Source organism: Giraffa tippelskirchi, chromosome 4 (genome assembly GCF_054371585.1).
Source record: "Giraffa tippelskirchi isolate mGirTip1 chromosome 4, T2T-mGirTip1v1.2.pri, whole genome shotgun sequence".
NCBI classification, from domain to species: domain Eukaryota; kingdom Metazoa; phylum Chordata; class Mammalia; order Artiodactyla; family Giraffidae; genus Giraffa; species Giraffa tippelskirchi.
In genome coordinates, this window is record NC_137278.1 from 196,738,473 (window position 1) to 196,758,621 (window position 20,149).

General features: G+C 52.6%; 1 protein-coding gene and 1 long non-coding RNA gene across 17 annotated transcripts in view; one reads left to right on the forward strand and one right to left on the reverse strand.

The window, feature by feature from the left end:
• Positions 1-1,737: 1,737 nt before the first annotated feature.
• On the reverse strand, positions 1,738-5,871 carry LOC145544840 (uncharacterized). The gene is made up of 2 exons (XR_014081665.1): positions 4,810-5,871; positions 1,738-3,427 (listed from the first exon to the last, which is right to left on the reverse strand). It is a non-coding gene; the product is annotated as an uncharacterized LOC145544840 (long non-coding RNA).
• Positions 5,872-6,201: 330 nt separating this feature from the next.
• CHD4 (chromodomain helicase DNA binding protein 4) overlaps positions 6,202-20,149 on the forward strand; it is a 31,572-nt gene continuing 17,624 nt past the window's right edge. For 4 of the 16 annotated variants that reach the window (XM_081588150.1, XM_081588151.1, XM_081588152.1 and 1 more), the window contains exons 1-17: positions 6,202-6,259; positions 7,099-7,276; positions 10,728-10,849; positions 11,046-11,261; positions 11,448-11,566; positions 11,693-11,934; positions 13,362-13,489; positions 13,756-13,891; positions 14,037-14,215; positions 14,370-14,609; positions 16,738-16,941; positions 17,042-17,247; positions 17,589-17,720; positions 17,800-17,896; positions 18,553-18,744; positions 19,271-19,471; positions 19,631-19,768. In XM_081588150.1, coding sequence (XP_081444276.1) covers positions 7,177-7,276; positions 10,728-10,849; positions 11,046-11,261; positions 11,448-11,566; positions 11,693-11,934; positions 13,362-13,489; positions 13,756-13,891; positions 14,037-14,215; positions 14,370-14,609; positions 16,738-16,941; positions 17,042-17,247; positions 17,589-17,720; positions 17,800-17,896; positions 18,553-18,744; positions 19,271-19,471; positions 19,631-19,768 — 2,652 coding nt within the window. In that variant the 5' untranslated portion in view covers positions 6,202-6,259; positions 7,099-7,176. The remainder of the gene's footprint in view (positions 6,260-7,098; positions 7,277-10,727; positions 10,850-11,045; positions 11,262-11,447; positions 11,567-11,692; positions 11,935-13,361; positions 13,490-13,755; positions 13,892-14,036; positions 14,216-14,369; positions 14,610-16,737; positions 16,942-17,041; positions 17,248-17,588; positions 17,721-17,799; positions 17,897-18,552; positions 18,745-19,270; positions 19,472-19,630; positions 19,769-20,149) is intronic. The other 12 variants (XM_081588158.1, XM_081588159.1, XM_081588160.1 and 9 more) reach the window with 3 other exon arrangements.

Here is a 20,149-nt window from a genome sequence, read left to right on the forward strand (position 1 = left end):
GAGGGCGGAAGGGAGACAGCCTGGGAGGGAGAGCGCCGAGGCGGGAGGAGGGAGGGACAGGGAGGGAGACCGGCGGCGCTGACACAGCCTCGATGTGTGGAACGGGCTGGGGTTTGGCCCACAGGTCAGGCGTCTGGCAGTATTATGGGATGGAGAGGCCTTAGGAGACAGGGAGAGTATTATGGGCTGGAGCAGCCTTAGGAGACTGGGGAATATTATGGGCTGGTGAGGCCCGGCTCCAACTGGAGGCGGGAGGAAGGGGTGCGGGGCGGGAAGGGGGGGGTGGTGGTGGAAGGGAATATTATGGGCTGGAGGCCTCCTGCGACCAGAGGCAAGAGTATTATGGGCTGGCAAGGCCTTCGGTGGCCAGAGGGGGGAGCAGCGGGGGATGGCACCGGCTGCATGTGACTGGGGGGGGCCAAGTTGGGGGGGTGGCGAGTGGGGGTGGGGGAGCATATTATGGGATAGCTCTTTGTACCTACTGCGGGGACTGCTTCTCCAGAAGATATTATGGGATGTCGTGTGTGGGAGGGGGAGTGGGGCTGGGGGATTATTATGGGATGGTGGTGCAGAATGGGGAGGGCCTGAGGAGAGCTTCTCCGACCCCCCCACCCTTTACTCTTGCCATCCTCTCTAAGGTCTGCCTTCTTCCGCACATGGCCCAAGGAGAACACCTGAAGTCCACCCCCCACACTCGGGCTGTTTGAGCACCTCAACCCATCCTAGGCATCTTCCCTAACTAGCAGCCATCTCCGGGTGCTGAAGGGGAAAGGAACCCCCTGAGGATGGGGAGAAGGTCCCAAAGCAGGGTTGTGGCGGCCAGTGGGCCACACTTCCCACCTGTCCAGGTCCCCTTGGCTCCCCATCCCCTTGGGTCACTCTCCTTCCCCTTGTCACTCTCATCCACAAAGTGGGGGCCCTTGATCCTCCTCTCCTTCCCCCTCCCCTCCATTTCCTCTCCAGCTCCCTCCACAGCCGTAACCAGTAAAACAGGCGGCCAGCTATTATGGGATGGCTGCTCCCGGCAGCTCTGCAGGGAGGGGGCGGTCACCGCGGAATGTCTCTTGTGGGTGGCTATTATGGGATGGCCGCCTCTCTCTTTTTTTTTAGGGGGGTGGGGGCTAGCAAGAAGAAGGATTATTATGGGATGTGCCCAGCGCAGCTGGGTGGGGCTGTCCTGAGTAGGTAAAGCTCTGGGGAGAGGGGAGGGGGAAGGAAAGGAAGGAAGAGGGAGGGAAGGAGCTGGGGAGGGTGGGGTGAGCCCTGGAGCCAGACCTGAGGCCTGGCAAGAGTGACGGGCTGGAGAGGTTAGTCCGTGACAGCTGTTTGAAGAGGCCCCGGGGGCAGACTGGAGCTAGCCGGATCTGAACCCTGGACACCTGGGTCCCTAAACAACTTGTGAGCTACAAGGGTGGCTGAGTCCAGGCTGAGGAGGCCTGAGTTCTGGTTGGACTATAGCTCAGGTAGGGGTCTGACCAGGGAAGCTGTGCCACCCAGCAGTCACACCGGAGGAGTAAGACTGAGTTGGCTCCTTCAGGACACATGTGCGGCAGTGCCCCCCAGCCCTGTACCGCCTCCATCCTGCCTAGCCATCGGCCTGCACTGTCCCTGTGGCTTTTCTGTCCTATGTTGCTTTCCCAACCCCCCTTTTCTGACAGAGCAGGAACACTCTTAGATGTTTAGCGAACAGAGTTTCTGGGACTCACAGAACAGAGATGGAGCGAGAACTACAGAGCATGTGCTGAAAACTCCATGGACAACCCACTCTGTTATTCTAGGTTCTTCTGTACCACAGGGAGGGAAGCAGAACACTAAGGTAACAGGCTAGAGAGGCTGTCCCCCTGGGTGCATTAATCAGGAGATTATCCCACCCTTAGTCTCTGTGGGCCAATCTTGCTGGTGGTTTATTTATAATTTATCTGGGAGGGGAGCCTGGGGCCAGGGTAGGGAGGGGGAGCACAGAGGTGAAAAGACCACAACAGTGACGTGAACATCCTAGCCCCCTGGAACTCAAGGAGAGAAGAAGAGACTTTGACTTACTCCTTGTGGTGGTATCAGGGAGAGGTGGGGAGTAAGAGGAGCCAACCGGCAGGATAGGGTAAAGGGCTGTGGTGGACAAAAGGGACCATGTGTGTCTCCACAGACAAGAAGCTGTGACTACACAGTTACAAAACTCTTCTTCTGGTTTATGAATCTGTGTGGTAATTTGGTGTATATATGGGAAGAAGAGGGTATGGGGCAGATGTAGACATTACAGAATGAAATTTGAGGCCCAGAGGCAGGCTGGATCCCCTAAAGAAATGGGGAGAGAGGAGGGCATAATAATGCTCTGGCAGCTCTGTAGGTTAGTGAGAACTTCTCAAAGGAGGTATATGGTACCTTAATGAAAGAGCTGCCTCCTGTCCCCCAAGTGAGGAGGGCAGGGTTTGCTCTTAGTCCTCAGAATAAGCATGGGGGAGGATTTGCACAAATGAATGAGGCCCAACCTTGAAGACAAAAGAATTGAATGGGAAGACTAAGCAGCCTTGCAGAATGGGGGAAATATCCTGTGTGCCAGAGTGGATGTGCCGAAAGGGTGGTCCGGGGAGTGAAGTCAGGTGGGAGCTGGGGGAGAGACCTGTCACCATCACTGGTGTTCTGCTTGGAAGCCTTGGTTGTTGTTCAGTCGCTTAGTCGTGTCTGACCCTTCACGACCCTGTGGATGGCAGCACCAGGGTTCCCTGTCCTTCACTGTCTCCTGGAGTTTGCTCAAACTCATGTCCATTGAGTCGGTGATGTTATCCAACCATCTCACCCTCTGCTATCCCCCTTTTCCTCCTGAGTTCAGTCTTTCCCAGAATCAGGGTCTTGTCCTGTAAGTCAGTTTTTTGCATCAGGTGGCCAAAGTACTGGAGTTTCAGCTTCAGCATCAGTCCTTCCAGTGAATATTCAGGGTTGATTTCCTTTAGGACTGACTAGTTTGATCTCCTTGCAGTCCAAGAGATTTTCAAGAGTCTTCTCCAGCATCACAATTTGAAAGCATCAATTCTTCAGCACTCAGCTTTCTTTATGCTCTAGCTCTCATATCTGTACATGACTACTGGAAAAACCATAGCTTTGACTAGATGGACCTTTGTCCTTTGTCAGCAAAGTGATGCTTGGAAGCATAGGGATGCTGATTTCCCAAAGCAAGTTTCTGCCTCTCCTGAATTCATCTCTCCTCACCAGCTCTCCAGTCCTGAGGTTCCCAGAGGAGGGAGGGTCATCTGGCCAGGCCCTTTCTCTAGGGAAGTGAGATTAGAAGGGCGACACGCTCACTTCTGGTCAGGAAGGGCCTCTCCTAGGAGGAAGTTCCGGTTGCTCTTCAACCTGTTGTACCCGCAAGGGCCTTGGACTTGTGTGAAAAAGGCACAAGAGAGTAGAGGAAGATGTTATCCGACTCTGGGGTCTGGAGTAGGGGCAGCAAGGAAGTGGTGCTGAGATACTGGTTCTCACCCAGGTCCTGGTTCTCTGGGGCTCAGGAAGAGGAAAAAGTGATAGGCTATAGGCTCAGGTTCTCTAAGGGCCAAAGGATTTTAAGATTGGGTTCTCTGACTTTCTTAGGCTAGGTCCCCAGGGTGGCTGCAGGGTAGGTACAGGTAAGGAAGGGAATGGTATATTTCTGGAGGCTTCCTTGTGGCATTATAAATGAAAAAGGCATTCTGGGATGTTGACTTGTACACGGGAGGGGAAAATGGTGAGTATTATACAGTGATGAGGGTTTTTTTGTGGGGGCAGAGAATGGAACTTCCAACAAGATGAGGATGGAGGCAGTTGGGAGTGTTATGAGACTTCAGGATACAGAATGAGAACATATAAATGAGAAACATGGGGCATTGGTCAGCAGGATTTGATGTTCAAGAATGCTGTGCTTAGTCGCTCAGTTGTGTCCAACTCTTTAAGACCCCATGGATTGTAGCCCGCCAGGCTCCTCTGTTCTTGGGGATTCTCCAGGCAAGAATTCTGGAGTGGGTTGTCATGCCCTTCTCCAGGGGATCTTCCCAACCCAGGGATTGAACCCAGGTCTCCCACATTGCCCATGGATTATTTACTATCTGAGCCACTAGGGAAGCCCTTGGTGTTCAAACATAAAGATAACAATTCTGGCATGTTGACGAGTCCCTCAAGAAGGAAGCACATGATGACATTATAGGGTTTCTGTATTAGAAACACTTTGCTGGAGGGATGGACAGTGCTTTCCAATCAAAATGCCTTAGTACATAGTGGGCAGAGAGGAGATTATCTTGACCATCCATCTACATTGTAAATCCTTTAGAAATACCTCCCACCTCTAGAAGGACCACTGAGAATCTCTACTGGGATCTGATGTCTCCTGAGACCAGTTGGGATTTGTTTTATTCCCTGTGACAGGAAATTAGGAAACAGCACTGTGTTTCATTGACACCAGACATTCTATCTAGCCTCAGCATTTGATTGTTTAGGCTTCTTGAAGGGAGGCACTATGGTGCCCAGCTCTGTGCCTTGCTAGGTACTCCCTCAACATCTGTTGCATAAACGTAAGTACAAGGAGAGCAAATCTTGGGTCTTCGTGAGCAGCTAGCAAGATCCTCAGTTCACACCGTGGTGGGTGGTGGGATGTCTGTTCACAGGAATGAGAACGGACTGCTTGACCTGGGGAGGTGGTATGGGATAAGGACTGCTGGAATGTTGAGAAATAGTCTTTAGGTGGGGATTTGTTAATTGTTATGGGATGCTTTGGGGTGAGCTAAACTTTATGTGAATGGCTCATCTGGTCAGTATGGTATTTGGTTGGTCTTACTGAAAACTCACCTGAAGGTAAGTGACTGGAGAACACCTGGGTTTTGATGGGACTGGGTGGGGTCCTAGGTTGACTCTCAGCTCCTGGGTGTCTGGAAATGATGGATGAGGAAAGCGAGGGTCGGTCTTATACATCAAGAGGCTTTGTGCCAGGACACTGCTTTGGCTCATTAAGGGATGAAGGTGTGTACAAGCTGGGGCGGGGACAGGGCAATGTGGGTAGCCCGCTTCACCCCTTCTGGTGTGGGTGTTAGAATAGACTGACAGCCTTGGAGATGGGGGAGGTATGAGTATGAATATTATGGGATGTCTGGCTGGAAAGGTATAGGGGTGGTGGAATGGAGGTGAAGCATTATGGGATGTGACTCTGGGTTGTGCTGTGAGTATTATGGTATGTCTGGTTGACCACGAGTTCTTTGCAATTATTATGGGCTGTCAGTGTGTGGGTGGGGGAGTGAAATGATGGGATATCTTTCCAGTGTTAGAGGAAAGGAGATTAGTTGTCCATCTGTGGGGTGACGGTAGGGCTGTTGATCATTATGGGATATCTCTCTGATGGGGAGGAGTGGTTATTAAGGGCTGTGGAACTAGAATGAATGTGTGAAGTCTGGGGGTCGCGTTGTGAGGATCTAGCCTGCAGGGGCTGAGGGCATTGCCAGGGGGTGGGTTATTATGGGATGTCAGTACTGAAAGTGGGAGACTGATTATTACGGGATGTGTGTGGGAGGAGGCCGAAGTGTCCGTTGATGGGGGGGTGAGTTTCTGACTATTATGGGATATCAAACTGGGGGTGGATGAAGAGTAGTTATTATGGGATGTCTGTGGGGGATGGGGATAAGTATTATGGGATGTGAGGCTGAAGGGCTGGGACGGGTGCTTATTATGGGATGGCCATGGGAAGGGAGAGGTGACGAATTATTATGGGATGTTAGCGTTAGGGCCAAGAGTGAAGAAGTTGGCAAAGGATAGCTATTATGGGATGTCGGGGGGGTGGGGATAAAGGGTTAGTTGCAATAGGTCTGCAATATCATGAGATGTCAACAACCCTGGCATGTATGTGTATGGTGTGTGTGTGCGTGGGGTGGTAGTGGTGGTGGGGGGGTGGTGTCCGTGTGTATTATGGGATGGCCAGGAGGTAGGTGGTTGCCCGGGTGACACGCGCGCGCGCGCTCGAAGGGGGCGTGGCCAATGGTTGCCGGAGTGACGAGGGGGCGGGGGTTGCCCGGGAGACCTAGGGAGGAGGGTGGCGGTAGTGGAGGGGGGGTTGGAGTTGGTTGAGGTTATTATGGGCTGTCCGTGGGGGGGCGGGGCCTGTGCGGTGGGATTTCCCGGCCGGTGTTTCGGGCCCTTTAAGAGGCGACGCCGGAGCCGGAGCCATTTTCCCCCCTTCGGCCGCGGCGAGGAGGAGTCGGAGCGGGAGTGACACCGGGCCGGACCCAGCGCGACCTGCGGCGGCTCCGGGGTGAGGAGAGCTCGGGGTTCCCAAAGAGACGTCCCTTTCAGCCCAACCAGCCCCGAGGGTCTTTCCTCCACCCGGCTGCTCCTCGGGCGTCCCTGGACCCGCGGACCGCCCCCTGCCCCAGGAGCCGACCCTGCCTCTCCCTGCCCCGCAGTGCGCCCAGCCCCCGCCCTCGCCCGACCCGAGTCTCGCTCCCAGCGACTCCCACCTCGGACTCGGCCTCCCACAATGCCCGGCGCCCCCCTCGCCCTCTGCTCAGTTGCCCCCCGGGACACGTGGCTCGGCCCCCTGCCCGGTGGGAGCGCCGTCCCCCCACGCCCCTGCCTCCAGCCCCCCGGAGCGCCGAGCCTCCACGCCCCCTTGTCCCCGCGGCTCCTCCGGAGAGCCCGAGTTGTCCCAGAGGACAGTCTTTGGAGAGCTGCCCTGTCTGGGGACTGGCCCCTCCCCAGGCGCAGGGAGGCGCCCCCCCACCCCCAAGTGACCTTGTGTCCCCGAGCGCCTTGCCGCCGGCCGCCTCCCCCGGTCCCCCCCACCCCCCGCGCCGCGGCCACTCGGATCCCCTCCCCCGTCACGCCCGGCTCCGTCCAGCGGCCTCTCCCCTCCCCACGCCGGCACCGGCCTGCCCTCGGGGGCGCCGCTCTCTTTAGTCTGGGGGGCTCCAGTCGAGGAGCCGGCTTCCGGGCCGCCCCCGGGAGTGTGGAACTAAGTTCAGCCTGAGTGGTTCGGGTGCCCTGCTCGGGTGGCTGAGGGGGGGCCGGGGTGGGCGGAAAGCGCGGCGGGGTGGGGGAGGGGGCCGTGCGCGTCACTGACTGTTCTCTTTCTCTCCCCCCTCCCCCGCACAGTGACTCGGGCCAGTGTCGAGGGCCCCAGGCCGCAGGCAGGAGCAGCTGGGCCAATTCCCTGGCCGGGAGCGGAAGGGGATGGCGTCGGGCCTGGGCTCCCCGTCCCCCTGCTCCGCGGGCAGCGAGGAGGACGACATGGATGCACTTTTGAACAACAGTCTGCCCCCACCCCACCCAGGTAACACCTTCCCTCAGGGCCCCCGGGCAGGAAGGAGCCATCTGGGTCCTCCCTAGTGTCGGTGGAGAGGCAGGGTTGAGTTTCTGGGCTTCCACCGTGCAGCCTGAGGTGGAGGGCATCCGCAGGGAGTGGTTCCCTTCTGCGGAGCTCCGGTGCGAGGGGGGTGGAAGCCATGTGCCTCCTGGGCTCCGCGGAGCGCGGTGCAAGCTTGCTGCACTGTCTTTGGGAACGCTCTGCGGATCCCGGTCGAGGGAGTTCTCGGGGCTGGTAGGCTTTGCCTTGTGTGGGTCCCCGAAGGACTGCAGGTGGCTGGGACCCCTGGAGGCTGGGCGCAGCGGCAGCGGCGGTGAGGTGAGGGAGTTGAGGATTGCTCTTGGAGGAGACCGTCAGAGCATCTCGGTTAGCAGGATCTTGTGGTTGCTGCTGTGGAAAAGAAAGAGGGAGTGCGGGTTACTCTCTGATTATTTTTAGCTTTTGATCAGTTACCGGCTTTCTGTGCAGTTTAAACTGTTTAAAGTTTGAATTGCGCTCCTCAACTGGGATCTAGAGCGCTTTTAGTCAGGCAGATTGCTGGAATGTTAAGAGTGGGGCTGGGATAGGATGTCATAGCCTGCAGGATACATTAGGAGGGACAGAAAGAAGGGAGGTGATACCCTGAGCACCCCTCTTTCCCTGGCAAGTCGGTTTAATCCTGGCTTTTTTCCCAGAAGGCTCTGCCCTGCGCAGGTAGCCTGGGGTTTGGGCTGGTGGTGTGAAGTGTTTGTGTAGGTGTGTTGGGGGTTGTGCTGTCTGTGATTTGGGGTGGCTCCTTGGACTGGCCAAACCCGAATTGTTTTAACCACCCTGCTTGATTGGAATGACTCTTGTCTATCCTCAAATGATGATTGTTGTCACGTTTCTAAAGTGGATCTCTGTCTCCTCTGTCGTTTCTTCAGAACACCTAGCTAAGTCACCTACTTGTTTCCTTCATCTTTTTGTCTACCTGCCATTTCTTCATCTTCTCTGTGTCTATTTTTAAGTTGGGATCCTGCTGGCTCTGTTTTTGTTTCCCAGCAAACATCTTTCCCTTTTGCCTTCTCTCTCCTTAGCTCCAGCTGGAAGTTGAGGTGGTCTAGGAGAGATGGTTCCACATTTGGCGCTTTCTTAGTTGGAAGTCTTCACTTCCGCCCAAGGCCGCTTAGGAGAGAGGGTCAGTGTTCTCGTTGAGTCTTCAGCTGCTGGGATCAGAAACTGAGGCTTGAATCCTGTCACCGTGGAGGGCATGGTGGCAGATTTCTGTGCTGTGGCCCAGGATGCGGGGGAGGGTTAGTTGTGGTGAGAGGATCCTGTGCTTTCTGTGGGAGGCATGAGAAGCAGCAGTGCTGTCCAGCCAGTGCTGGCTCCACATCTGGGTTTCCCATTGGCCCCTCAGGCTGGGGCTGCCCCTGTGTTGACTGGGAACTGTGCAGGCTCCTAGGGTGAACTCTGCCCCAAGCTGTAGTGTGACCCAGTTTTTCCACTTGCCACACCCCATTCCTGCCCCTCTCCCAAATCTTCCTCTATATCAGCCAGTTTGCCTCTTTCCAGGTCAGCACATCTGCCTGAGAAGTTGGAGGGTGTTCTGTGGCTGGAATGGGGGTCCCTTTTGCCTATGTGAATTGTCCCAGTCTCCACTTCCAGCTTTGATGGTGACTCTTAGAGATGTGGCTGACTGGGACAGGGACAGTACAGGGATGACTTGGGAGAAGGCCTTAAAATGGTTCTTTCTGCAGAGATCCAGGCTGGTGTTCCATTCCCAGGGGAATGGGAGGGGCTGTCTTGTGCCTGGCCTGATCCTGGGCTGAGAGGGAAAGGGGGAGGCTGATGGCGCTTTGTCCAGTGTGTCTTGCTCCCCAGTATCTGCCTCTTGCAGGAAGGGCGGAGCCAGAGGCGTTTTCAGGCCAGTTCTGGGGGTCAGAAGCTAAGACCTGTGTAGGAGGCTATTGTCCACTATTCTAGGTGCTGCTCCCTTTTTCTCAGCTGGTTGGAAAGGTGGCGGCCTGTAACCTGTTAGAGGTGCTTTAGGATTTGTGGTCTGCATTCTGGGTAGAGGTGATGAGGAAGCTGAGTTTCAGAGACTTCCTGTGGGCTTCCATCCCTCAAGGAAGGCCATCCTTTTGGGTGTCAGAAAGAAGGTTGTGTACTGTGACACAGTACCGCCGAACTTTTGTTAAATCTTAGCTCTGATGATTGAAATCCTAACGATTGAGGGAGTAACTCAGGCCCTCATGTGGCATCACCCTTCAAGGTGTCTTGGGTTTCCTTGTCTAGGACATTAGAATGGCGTCTTGAGAACTGTGTCATCCCAGGGTAGTGTTAGGAGGGGTGGTGTTTGGACGTGGGGCCAGGTGATCATTTGTGAAATCTGTGAGAGGGTAGTCTTTCCCCCTCCGGCTACCTCACTCCACTCCACCCCACCCCCCTTCCCTGCCACTTCCTGTCTGTCCTCTGTTGGCAGCTGGGTGCCCTGGGCTGGTTTCTGTGGTCAGGAGCCATTTTCCCTCTCCTCAGTGGGTGAGGCATTCCCTCCTCCTCTCCACTCCCTTCTCCACTCCCCACTCCTTGGGCGGGGGTGGCTTGGGAAGGAGGGCGGAGGGAGCTGGTGCGGAGGGAGCTGGTGCGCCCGGTGTGAATGTCTGTTACAAAGGAAGCTGCCTCCTGGCCTTCTCCTCCCCCCTCGGTGCCCCTTCCCACCTATGCCTGCCCTGGAGCTCTCAGCATTACCCCAGGCTTTGTGTTTGCTCCCAGCCGGCAGGAGGCGGAGCCAGATGGGAGGAGGAAGGGGGGGGATGGTGACAGCTGGGCTGATTTGGGCCCCTGGGGAGAAGAGGCTACTGACCCAGGAGAAGCTGGGAAGGAACAGTAGAGCTGGAGATGGGGAAGGGAAGTACGGTTTGGGAGTGGGCATGATACTAGGCTGGCAGCTGAACCTGGGGCTTAGAGGTTCTGGTGGTTTTGAGCAGTGATGAGCCAAAGGGGATTAGTGAAGGATATGGTTTCCGGGACCACTGAGCAGGTACTGTTCTGGGAATGTGCCAAGGGTGTCGTCTTTGGTTTTTGTCTTCTGGGTAGGATCGTTCATTCTCATTCCTGGTTTCTGGAATACAGGAGGGCTGGACCTATTTTTTCTCCTTGGTTAACTATGCAGCTTGATTCGGCTGCCCTGGTGAGCATATAGAGGACTTCTGCTCAGGGTCTGGGCAGCTGCCCGAGGTGGGCCCGGTTTGGCCCTGCAGGCCTGTTTCAAGGATCTCCAGCTCTCTCTCTGTTTATGTCCCAAGTATCAGCTTCCATTGGTGGCGTGCGTAGCAGCTCTCTTTAGTGGAATCTGGGACAAGAGGTGGGGGAATCAAGTCTAAAGCCTCTGGATTAGGTGCTAACCTTTTGCTATTGATCTCTTCCCTGCATACCATTCTTTGCTAAATAAATGTAGAAAACGAAGAGGACCCAGAAGAGGACTTGTCAGAAGCAGAGACTCCAAAGCTCAAGAAGAAGAAAAAGCCTAAGAAACCTCGGGACCCTAAAATCCCTAAGAGCAAGCGCCAAAAAAAGGAGGTGAGTGGGTGACTGATGTCATGGGGAGTAGGAGGAAGGCAGGAGGAGCCCTGAGAAGGGCTGGAGTGCTGGGGCCTTTGCTTGCTGGCCCTGGAGTGGGGGGCCAGGTCCCAGGCGTCGCCTTGGGGCTGTCCTGAGGTCAGCATGTGTGTAGCATGCGTGTGTCTGTCTCCCTCTCCCCCCTTCCCTGCTCCAGCGTTTGCTCTTATGCCGGCAGCTGGGGGACAGCTCTGGGGAAGGGCCGGAGTTTGTGGAGGAGGAGGAAGAGGTAGCCCTGCGCTCAGACAGCGAAGGCAGTGACTACACCCCTGGCAAGAAGAAGAAGAAGAAGCTGGGCCCTAAGAAGGAGAAGAAGAGTAAATCCAAGAGGAAAGAGGAGGAGGAGGAGGACGAGGATGACGATGACTCGAAGGTGCCTGCACTTCTACCCTCTTCTCTGTCCTTTGCTTCCCAGACACTCGGCTGCTCCTGAAATTGAGTTCTCTCCTCTTGTTTCTAATTTGCTCTTACCCCGGACTCGCCAGCCTTAGTTTCAGCTCAGATTCCTCTGGTGAGCGTGGGCACTTGGAGTCAAGCCTTGACCCTGCTCTCTCTGCAGGAGCCTAAGTCTTCCGCTCAGCTTCTGGAAGACTGGGGCATGGAAGACATCGACCATGTGTTCTCTGAGGAGGATTATCGCACCCTCACCAACTACAAGGCCTTCAGCCAGTTTGTTCGGTAAACAGGAGGGTCTTGGGGACGGGGTGGAGCACACTTCCGTCATCTCTTTTCACCTCCATCCCCATCTTTTATCTTTTATTTTTAAACTTTTGCTCTCTTCTGTTCCTGCCATTTCTCCCTCAGACCCCTCATTGCTGCCAAAAACCCCAAGATCGCTGTCTCCAAGATGATGATGGTTTTGGGTGCGAAGTGGCGGGAGTTCAGCACCAACAACCCCTTCAAAGGCAGTTCTGGGGCTTCTGTGGCAGCGGCTGCAGCAGCGGCAGTGGCCGTGGTTGAGAGCATGGTGACAGCCACTGAAGTGGCACCGCCTCCGCCCCCCGTGGAGGTGCCTATCCGCAAAGCCAAGACCAAGGAGGGCAAAGGTGAAAATGGGACCCAGTGGAAGTGGGGACTAGTGTGGTTGGCAGAAGTGTGGATGCGTTGTTCTGTCAGCCCAAAAATAGAACCTAGGAGGGAGGGATGAATCTTGGATCAGGAGGGAAATTTGGGAAGCTCAACGTAGAAATGTTTTAGGTGGGGTGTATTTTGTTGGGTTGGCCAAAAAGTTCCTTTAATTGTTTTCCATAAGATGGCTCTAGTCTTGCTTAGTTGTCCTTTTTTTGTTTTTGGTTGTCTTTAACTTCATTTGAAACAGTTTCGTTAGATTGTATTGTGATGGTTGTCATATCAGTGTGCATTAAAAAAAAAAAATACCAAAGTTGAATTTTTGTGTAGTCATTTTAATATTGAAGACAAAAGAAGAAAGGCAACATTTTAGCATATTATGCTTTATTATTTCAAGAAAGATAAAAAAGCAACTGAAATGCAAGAAATGATTTGTGTGATATGTGGAGAAGGTGCTGTGACTGATCAAATGTGTCAAAAGTCATTTGCAAAGGTGCGGGCTGGAGGTTTCTCGATGAACGATGCTCCATGGTTGGGGAGACCAGTTGAAGTTGATAGTGATCAAATCAAGACATTAATTGAGAACAATCAACGTTGTATATATACCACATGGGAGATAGCCAACATACTCAAAAAATCCAAGTGTTGAAAATCATTTGCACCGGCCTGGTTATGTTCATCGCTTTCATGTTTGGGTTCCATGTAAGTTAAACGAAAAAAATCTTGACTGTATTTCCATATGGAATTCTCTACTTAAACGTAACAAAAACATTCCATTTTTAAAACAAATTGTGATGGGCGATGAAAAGCAGATGCTGTACAGAAGAGAATCTGAGGCAAGTGAAATGAACCACCAGCAACCACATGAAAGACTGGTCTTCATCCTAACAAAGGTGATGTGTATGTGGTGGGATTGGAAGGGAGTCCTTTATTATGAGCTCCGTCAGGGTAAGGCAAGATTGCATGTTTCTTTGATGACGATGCAAAAACTGTTATAACCTGTCTAGGAAGTTCCAATTCATCCACCCTATTCACCAGACATTGCACCTTCATATTTCCATTTATTTTGATCTTTACAAAATTCTCTTAATGGAAAAAAAGTTCAATTCCCTGCAAGACTGTAAAAGGCACGTGGAACAGTTCTTTGCTCAAAAAGATAAGTTTTGGGAAGATAGAATTATGAAGTTGCCGGAAAAGTGGCAGAAAGTAGTGGAACAAAACGATGGATACGTTGTGCAATAAAGTTCTCCGTGAATGTGAAAAATGTGTCTTACTTTTACTTAAAAAGGCACTTTTTGGCCAACCCAGTAGAAATACTTGGGTGGGGAATATTTCCTTTTCCCCATGTTTTGCTCTGTCATGGTTGTTTGGACTGCATGATCTCACTTGCTTTCTCCTGATTTAGGTCCCAATGCTCGGAGGAAGCCCAAGGGCAGCCCTCGTGTCCCCGACGCCAAGAAACCTAAACCCAAGAAAGTAGCTCCCCTGAAAATCAAGCTGGGAGGTTTTGGTTCGAAGCGGAAGAGATCCTCGGTGAGAGCCCAGCCTGTCCCTGTTCCCTGGTGATGGTGCCGTAGCCCTTGGAGAGGATGGTGTCTTAGTTCAGGATTCACCTTTCACGGTGGCTGCTGAAGTATGTGGGGAGTTGGTCATAGAACAGGGCACTAGGCTCGCTTTGTAAGTCCTTGCCGTGATTCCAGGGCCCCGAGTGAAAGCGCGATCCCCTCGCCTCTGTTCTCCACCACTCTCTCCTTCCCTTTGGCCTGAACCTTGAGCCATATTTCTTCTCACCCCATTAGAGTGAGGATGACGACTTAGATGTGGAGTCTGACTTCGACGATGCCAGTATCAATAGCTATTCTGTTTCTGATGGTTCTACCAGCCGCAGTAGCCGCAGCCGCAAGAAACTGCGGACCACAAAGAAGAAAAAGAAAGGTGTGCTGCTTTTCTGTATCAATATGTGATGGGCTGAGGGGAATGACTGGGGAGGCATCTCCCTAAGGAGATGGGGCCTGGGCTTCGGGGGTGGGGGGGAGGTGGTCGTTTTCTAATAACTGGGCTTTCCCTCTTCCTTGCCCAGGCGAGGAGGAGGTGACTGCTGTGGATGGTTATGAGACAGACCACCAGGACTATTGTGAGGTGTGCCAGCAAGGCGGAGAGATCATCCTGTGTGACACATGTCCCCGTGCGTACCACATGGTTTGCCTGGACCCGGACATGGAGAAGGCGCCCGAGGGCAAGTGGAGCTGCCCACACTGCGTGAGTGCCTGGCCTCAGGGAGGGCCTGGGCGGGGGGAGACATGCTGGTGCTGCTGGCTCTGGGCTTTGGGATGCTCTTGGAGGGATGCTGGGCGTGGTCCAGCTGGGCGGGTGGGGGGTGGTTGTAACCTAACTCTGTGGTCCTCGACTTCAGGAGAAGGAAGGCATCCAATGGGAGGCAAAGGAGGACAATTCGGAGGGCGAGGAGATCCTGGAGGAGGTTGGGGGAGACCCCGAGGAAGAGGATGATCACCACATGGAGTTCTGTCGGGTCTGCAAGGATGGTGGGGAGCTGCTCTGCTGTGACACCTGTCCTTCCTCCTACCATATCCACTGCCTAAACCCCCCCCTCCCAGAGATCCCCAACGGCGAATGGCTGTGTCCCCGCTGCACGGTGAGTGCCTGGCCCCAACTGGGGTCAGATGAGGGAGGTGTGGACCTAGAGGTTTGGACCAACCCAAGGGTTCGCCCCTTTTCCCTGTGGGTATCTCCAGGCTGAGGTGCAGGAGAGGACTTTGAGCCCCAAAACCGAGGTTTTCCTTCCTTTGTGGTCCTGGGATGCCTTTCTCCTGGGAAGCTATAGGACTGACTTCCAACAGAGCTGATGCTTTGCCTGTTCTCCCAAATAGGATGTAGCCCAGGACATCCTATCTTGTCTTGACACCAGCCTTGAGATCTCGGTAGCTTAGTCATATAACAGGGCCATTTACTGCGGTTACTAGATTGGTGCAAAAGTAAATGAGGTTTAGCACTGTTGAACTTTGCCATTTGATAATTGAAATACATTCTTAAATGTGATTGTGTTATACATCATTTTAATGCATATTTCTTGGTTTATGTTTTTTGTAACGACTAGTTATTTTATGTGTATTTTAAGCTGTGGAAAGGATGTTAGACAAAAAGCAAATTCAATCAGTTTTCTTATTTGAGTTCAAAATGGGTCGTAAAGCAGTGGAGGAAACTTGCAACATCAACAGCACGTTTGGCCCAGGAACTGCTAACGAATGTACAGTTCAGTGGTGGTTTAAGAAGTCATGCAAAGGAGATGAGAACTTTGAAGTAGTGGCCAGTCATGGGATGTTGACAATGACCAACTGAGAGTAATCATCGAAGCTCATCCTCTTACAACTATATAAGAAGTTGCTGAAGAACTCAACATCAGCCATTCTAAGGTTGTTCTGCATTTGAAGCAAATTGGAAAGGTTTTGAAGTGTCATCTTCTCTTATTTTATGGAACAATGATGAATCATTTCTCAATCAGACTGTGATATGCAATGAAAAGTGTATTTTATACAGTAACTAGCAATAACCAGCTCAGTGGTTGGACTGAGAAAATGCTCCAGAGCACCTCCCAAGCCAAATTTGCACCAAAAAAAGGTCATGGTCACTGTTTGGTGGTCTGCTGCTGGTCTGATCCACTACAGCTTTCTGTATCCCGGTGAAACCATTACATTTTGGAAGTATGCTCTGCAAATTGATGAGATGCACTGAAAACTACAACGCCTGCAGCCAGCATTGGTCAATGAAAGTGTGTTAGTTGCTCAGTAGTGTCTGACTCTTTGCAACCCCATGAACTATAGCCCACCAGGCTTGTCTGTCCGTGAGATTTCCCAGGCAAGAAGACTGGAGTCCCAGGCAAGAAGACTGGAGTGGCCATTTCCTTCTCCTGGGGATCTTCCCGACCCAGGGATTGAAGTCCAGTCTCCTGCATTGCAAGCAGATTCTTGACTGTCTGAGCTACCAGAGCTACAGCAATGAAAGGGTCTGATTCTTCTCCATGACAGCACCCAACCATACATGACACAATCAATGCTTCAATCAAAAAGTTGATGTTCAATCAATGTTGAACATCATGCGGTGTTCACACAATGTTGAATCAAAAAGTTGAACAAATTGGGCTACAAAATTTTGCCTCATCTGCCATATTCACCTAACCCCTACCTCTGTTTCTCTCGACTATTACTACTTCAAGCAGCTTGACAACTTTTGCAGGGAAAACGCTTCCACAACCAGCATGATGCGGAAAGTACTTTTCAAGAATTCATTGAATCCTGAAGCCTGGAGTTTTACACTACAGGAATAAACTTGTTTCTCATTGGCAAAAATGTGTTTATTGTATTGGTCCCTATTTTGATTGATAAAAACGTGTTTGTGCCAAGTTATAATGATTAAATTTAAATGTTAAATTTCACAGTCCAAAACTGCAATTATGTTTGCACCAATTTATTAGATTAAGCGAGGAAATCTGGGCTCCAGGCCTGTGACTTCTCTGTGCCTACTTGTTCTAGGTTATTGTGGGCCTAGCTGCTGGCTCTGTTAGGCAGATAGGAGTGATACTGTCACACCAGTCCTGGACTAAGTCCAGAAACAGAGGGGATTCTATTCTCTCTCTCGAAGGGTTTTGGGATTAGACTGTAATTGAAATGAGATTTTACTAACTATGAGGTTGAAGTTGCTCTCAGGTATACATCTTCTCCCTAGGGTAGTGCTTTGGTGTTGACTCATCTCTTTTTCTCTCTTAGTGTCCAGCTCTTAAGGGCAAAGTTCAGAAGATCCTAATCTGGAAGTGGGGTCAGCCACCATCTCCCACGCCAGTGCCTCGGCCCCCAGATGCTGATCCCAACACTCCATCCCCCAAGCCCTTAGAGGGGCGGCCAGAGCGGCAGTTCTTCGTCAAGTGGCAAGGGATGTCGTACTGGCACTGCTCCTGGGTGTCTGAGCTGCAGGTGAGCCTGGGAGAGACTGGATGGGGGTGGCAGTGAGAGTACAGCCTGTGGAGAGAAGGGTGGACGTCACTCCTGGTGATCTTTCTCTTCCCGCTTGCAGTTGGAGCTGCACTGTCAAGTGATGTTCCGAAACTATCAGCGGAAGAATGACATGGATGAACCACCCTCTGGGGACTTTGGTGGTGACGAGGAGAAGAGCCGGAAGCGGAAGAACAAGGACCCTAAATTCGCTGAGATGGAGGAGCGCTTCTATCGCTATGGGATAAAGCCCGAGTGGATGATGATCCACCGAATTCTCAACCACAGGTACCGGTGGAGCCGGCCGGGCATCCTGGAGGTGGGCTGCGTATCTTCGGGGGATTCAGAAAATGGACCTCACCAGTAACTTACAGTCGGACGAGACACTCGGTGTGTTATTTATTAACTGACTGAATCCTGGCCTTTGAGCCATAGACTGTAGATTAGAGATCATTTTTGGTGCAAAGACTGGTAGACCAGATATATTGGTTCTGAATCTATGTGGCGTCTGGCCTCCTCAGAGATCTGGTTTGGAACATCTATTGTTGGCGGTTTTTGAGAGCAAGACTGACTGGGGAGCTGAGGAGGGGGGCCTTCTGGCTCAGCGCTTTCTCCTCTTGACCTTGCAGCGTGGACAAGAAGGGCCACGTCCACTACTTGATCAAGTGGCGGGACCTACCCTATGACCAGGCATCCTGGGAGAGCGAGGATGTGGAGATTCAGGACTATGACCTGTTCAAGCAGAGCTACTGGAATCACAGGTGAGCGACCTCAGTGATCAGAGCTGTTGCTTGTTGAGAAGGACCCTTGGCAGCGCTGTGACATCTCTGTCCTCTTCAGGGAGTTGATGAGGGGTGAGGAGGGACGACCAGGCAAGAAGCTCAAGAAGGTGAAGCTGAGGAAGTTGGAGAGGCCCCCTGAGACCCCAACAGTTGATGTGAGTCGGCAGAAAAGGGCGGGCAGAATGGCGTGTCTTGTGTGCTCCTCTGACAGTGGTGGTCTCAGGCGTTCAAGTCGGTGTAGCTAAAATGCTTCACACAGCTTCTTGGCTTCTCCACATCTCTGGAAACCAGGGGAAAAATACTAGGAATACTTTCTTTTCCCTCATCAGAAAAGCAAAAACATAGGCTTTAGTGTATGACTGAGGAAGTGTTAAGTATGGAGGAGTCACACAACCAAGCTTTTATGAAACTTGTTTTGGAACCTGGGTCTTTTGACCCTTAATTCATGGCTCAGTTCCTTGGGGTTTTGTGAAATATATGAGTAAGGTTAAGGTTAAAAGTAAATTTATGGAGAACGTAGAACTATTAACCTGGTAGAATACTGACTGGTAAAATTATTGTGTTGCCAGGGAGACTGTGATGTGTCTGTCTTCTGATGTCTGTGGGACCAAGACCTCCATCTTGCCTTGCTTCTTGCAGGACCCTAATAAAACACAAACTTACAGTAACTGTCAAGCACCTTTTCCCCCACCGGTCTTTTGTGGCTTCCTTGAGTAGGCTCTAGTGAGCACGTGTGAGGAGGAGCAGCTGCTGTCTTAGGGAAGGAAGGGAATTCCTCACCAGCTCATGACTTCCTCTTTTCATCTTTCAGCCGACAGTGAAGTACGAGCGCCAGCCAGAGTACCTGGATGCTACGGGTGGGACCCTGCACCCCTATCAGATGGAGGGCCTGAACTGGCTGCGCTTCTCCTGGGCTCAGGGCACCGACACCATCTTGGCCGACGAGATGGGCCTTGGGAAGACAGTGCAGACTGCAGTCTTCCTGTACTCCCTCTACAAGGAGGTGCGAGAGCCGGGGCTGCTGGCATTGTGTGTGGGTGGATGTTCTGTATTCAGGGTCTTCTCTTACATCCCGAGGAAACAGAAAGGAAGATAAAAGTAGTCTCTGACCAGGAGAACAGTGTTGAGTGATAGTAAGAGAGACCTAAGTACCCAGAGACAGATGGGAGGGAGTGGAGCCTTGGGGACGTTAGTGGTGGGTGCCCGGAGCCTCAGTCCTGGGGGCCAGCTGGGCACTGAGATGAGCAAAACTGTGGGTGGAACTAGTGTGGAGAGACCAGTGTGTGAGCTCCCTGGAGGCAGGCCTGGCACTGTGGGAAGAGACCAGTGTGTGAGCTCCCTGGAGGCAGGCCTGGCGCTATGGGAAGGAGGCAGCTGGGCATGTTTGTATCCTGGGGAGGGAGGAGGGGCAGCAACAGTGCACAGGCCAGTCCTCTGCCCGCTGGAGGGGCTGGGTACCGGGGCGTGGACGCTGGGGTTGTGTGTGGGGTCCTGAGTCCTCAGTCTCCCTCTGCTCTTCTTCCTCACAGGGTCATTCCAAAGGCCCCTTCCTAGTGAGCGCCCCTCTTTCCACCATCATCAACTGGGAGCGGGAGTTTGAAATGTGGGCTCCAGATATGTACGTGGTGACCTATGTGGGTGACAAAGACAGCCGTGCTATCATCCGAGAGAACGAGTTCTCCTTTGAGGACAATGCCATTCGTGGCGGCAAGAAGGCTTCCCGCATGAAGGTACCTCAGGGAGGCAGGGCTGGGTGAGAGTTGTTACTATGGCGTCCTTGAGTCTGGTCCCTGGGGTGAGGTGAGAGGAGGGAATTCCCCCACTCCCACCCTCCGGCCAGTTCCTTGACTTGGCCTGGATACGAGTGACCAAGTCACCTTCCTGTGCAGAAAGAGGCATCTGTGAAGTTTCACGTGCTGCTGACATCTTATGAGTTGATCACCATTGACATGGCCATCTTGGGCTCTATTGACTGGGCCTGCCTCATCGTGGATGAAGCCCATCGGCTCAAGAACAATCAGTCTAAGGTGAGGGGTCGGGGAGCTGTGGCCTTCAGTTTTAGGGTTCTGGTACCACCTACTCAGGAAGGGGAGACCTAGGAGCACGAGAAAGGGAAAAAGGATCTCTGCCTTCCTTACTCACTCATGATAGATAAGCATTGGAGGCCAGGCCTTAGAGATGGAAGACATTGCTGGTGGTCCAGTGGTTAGAACTCTGCACTTCTGCTCTGGGATGGGGGGGTGGGGCACGGGTTCATTGGCTAGTTGGGGAACTAAGATTGTGAAGTGTGGCTGAAAGAAAAAGTAACTACGGCAAGAAGATAAAAGATAATAAAAAAACCTTTTTTTAAGAGAGATGGAGGTAGAGGCGGGGGCTTAACTGCTGGGCGGTAAAACGGGAGTTTACAA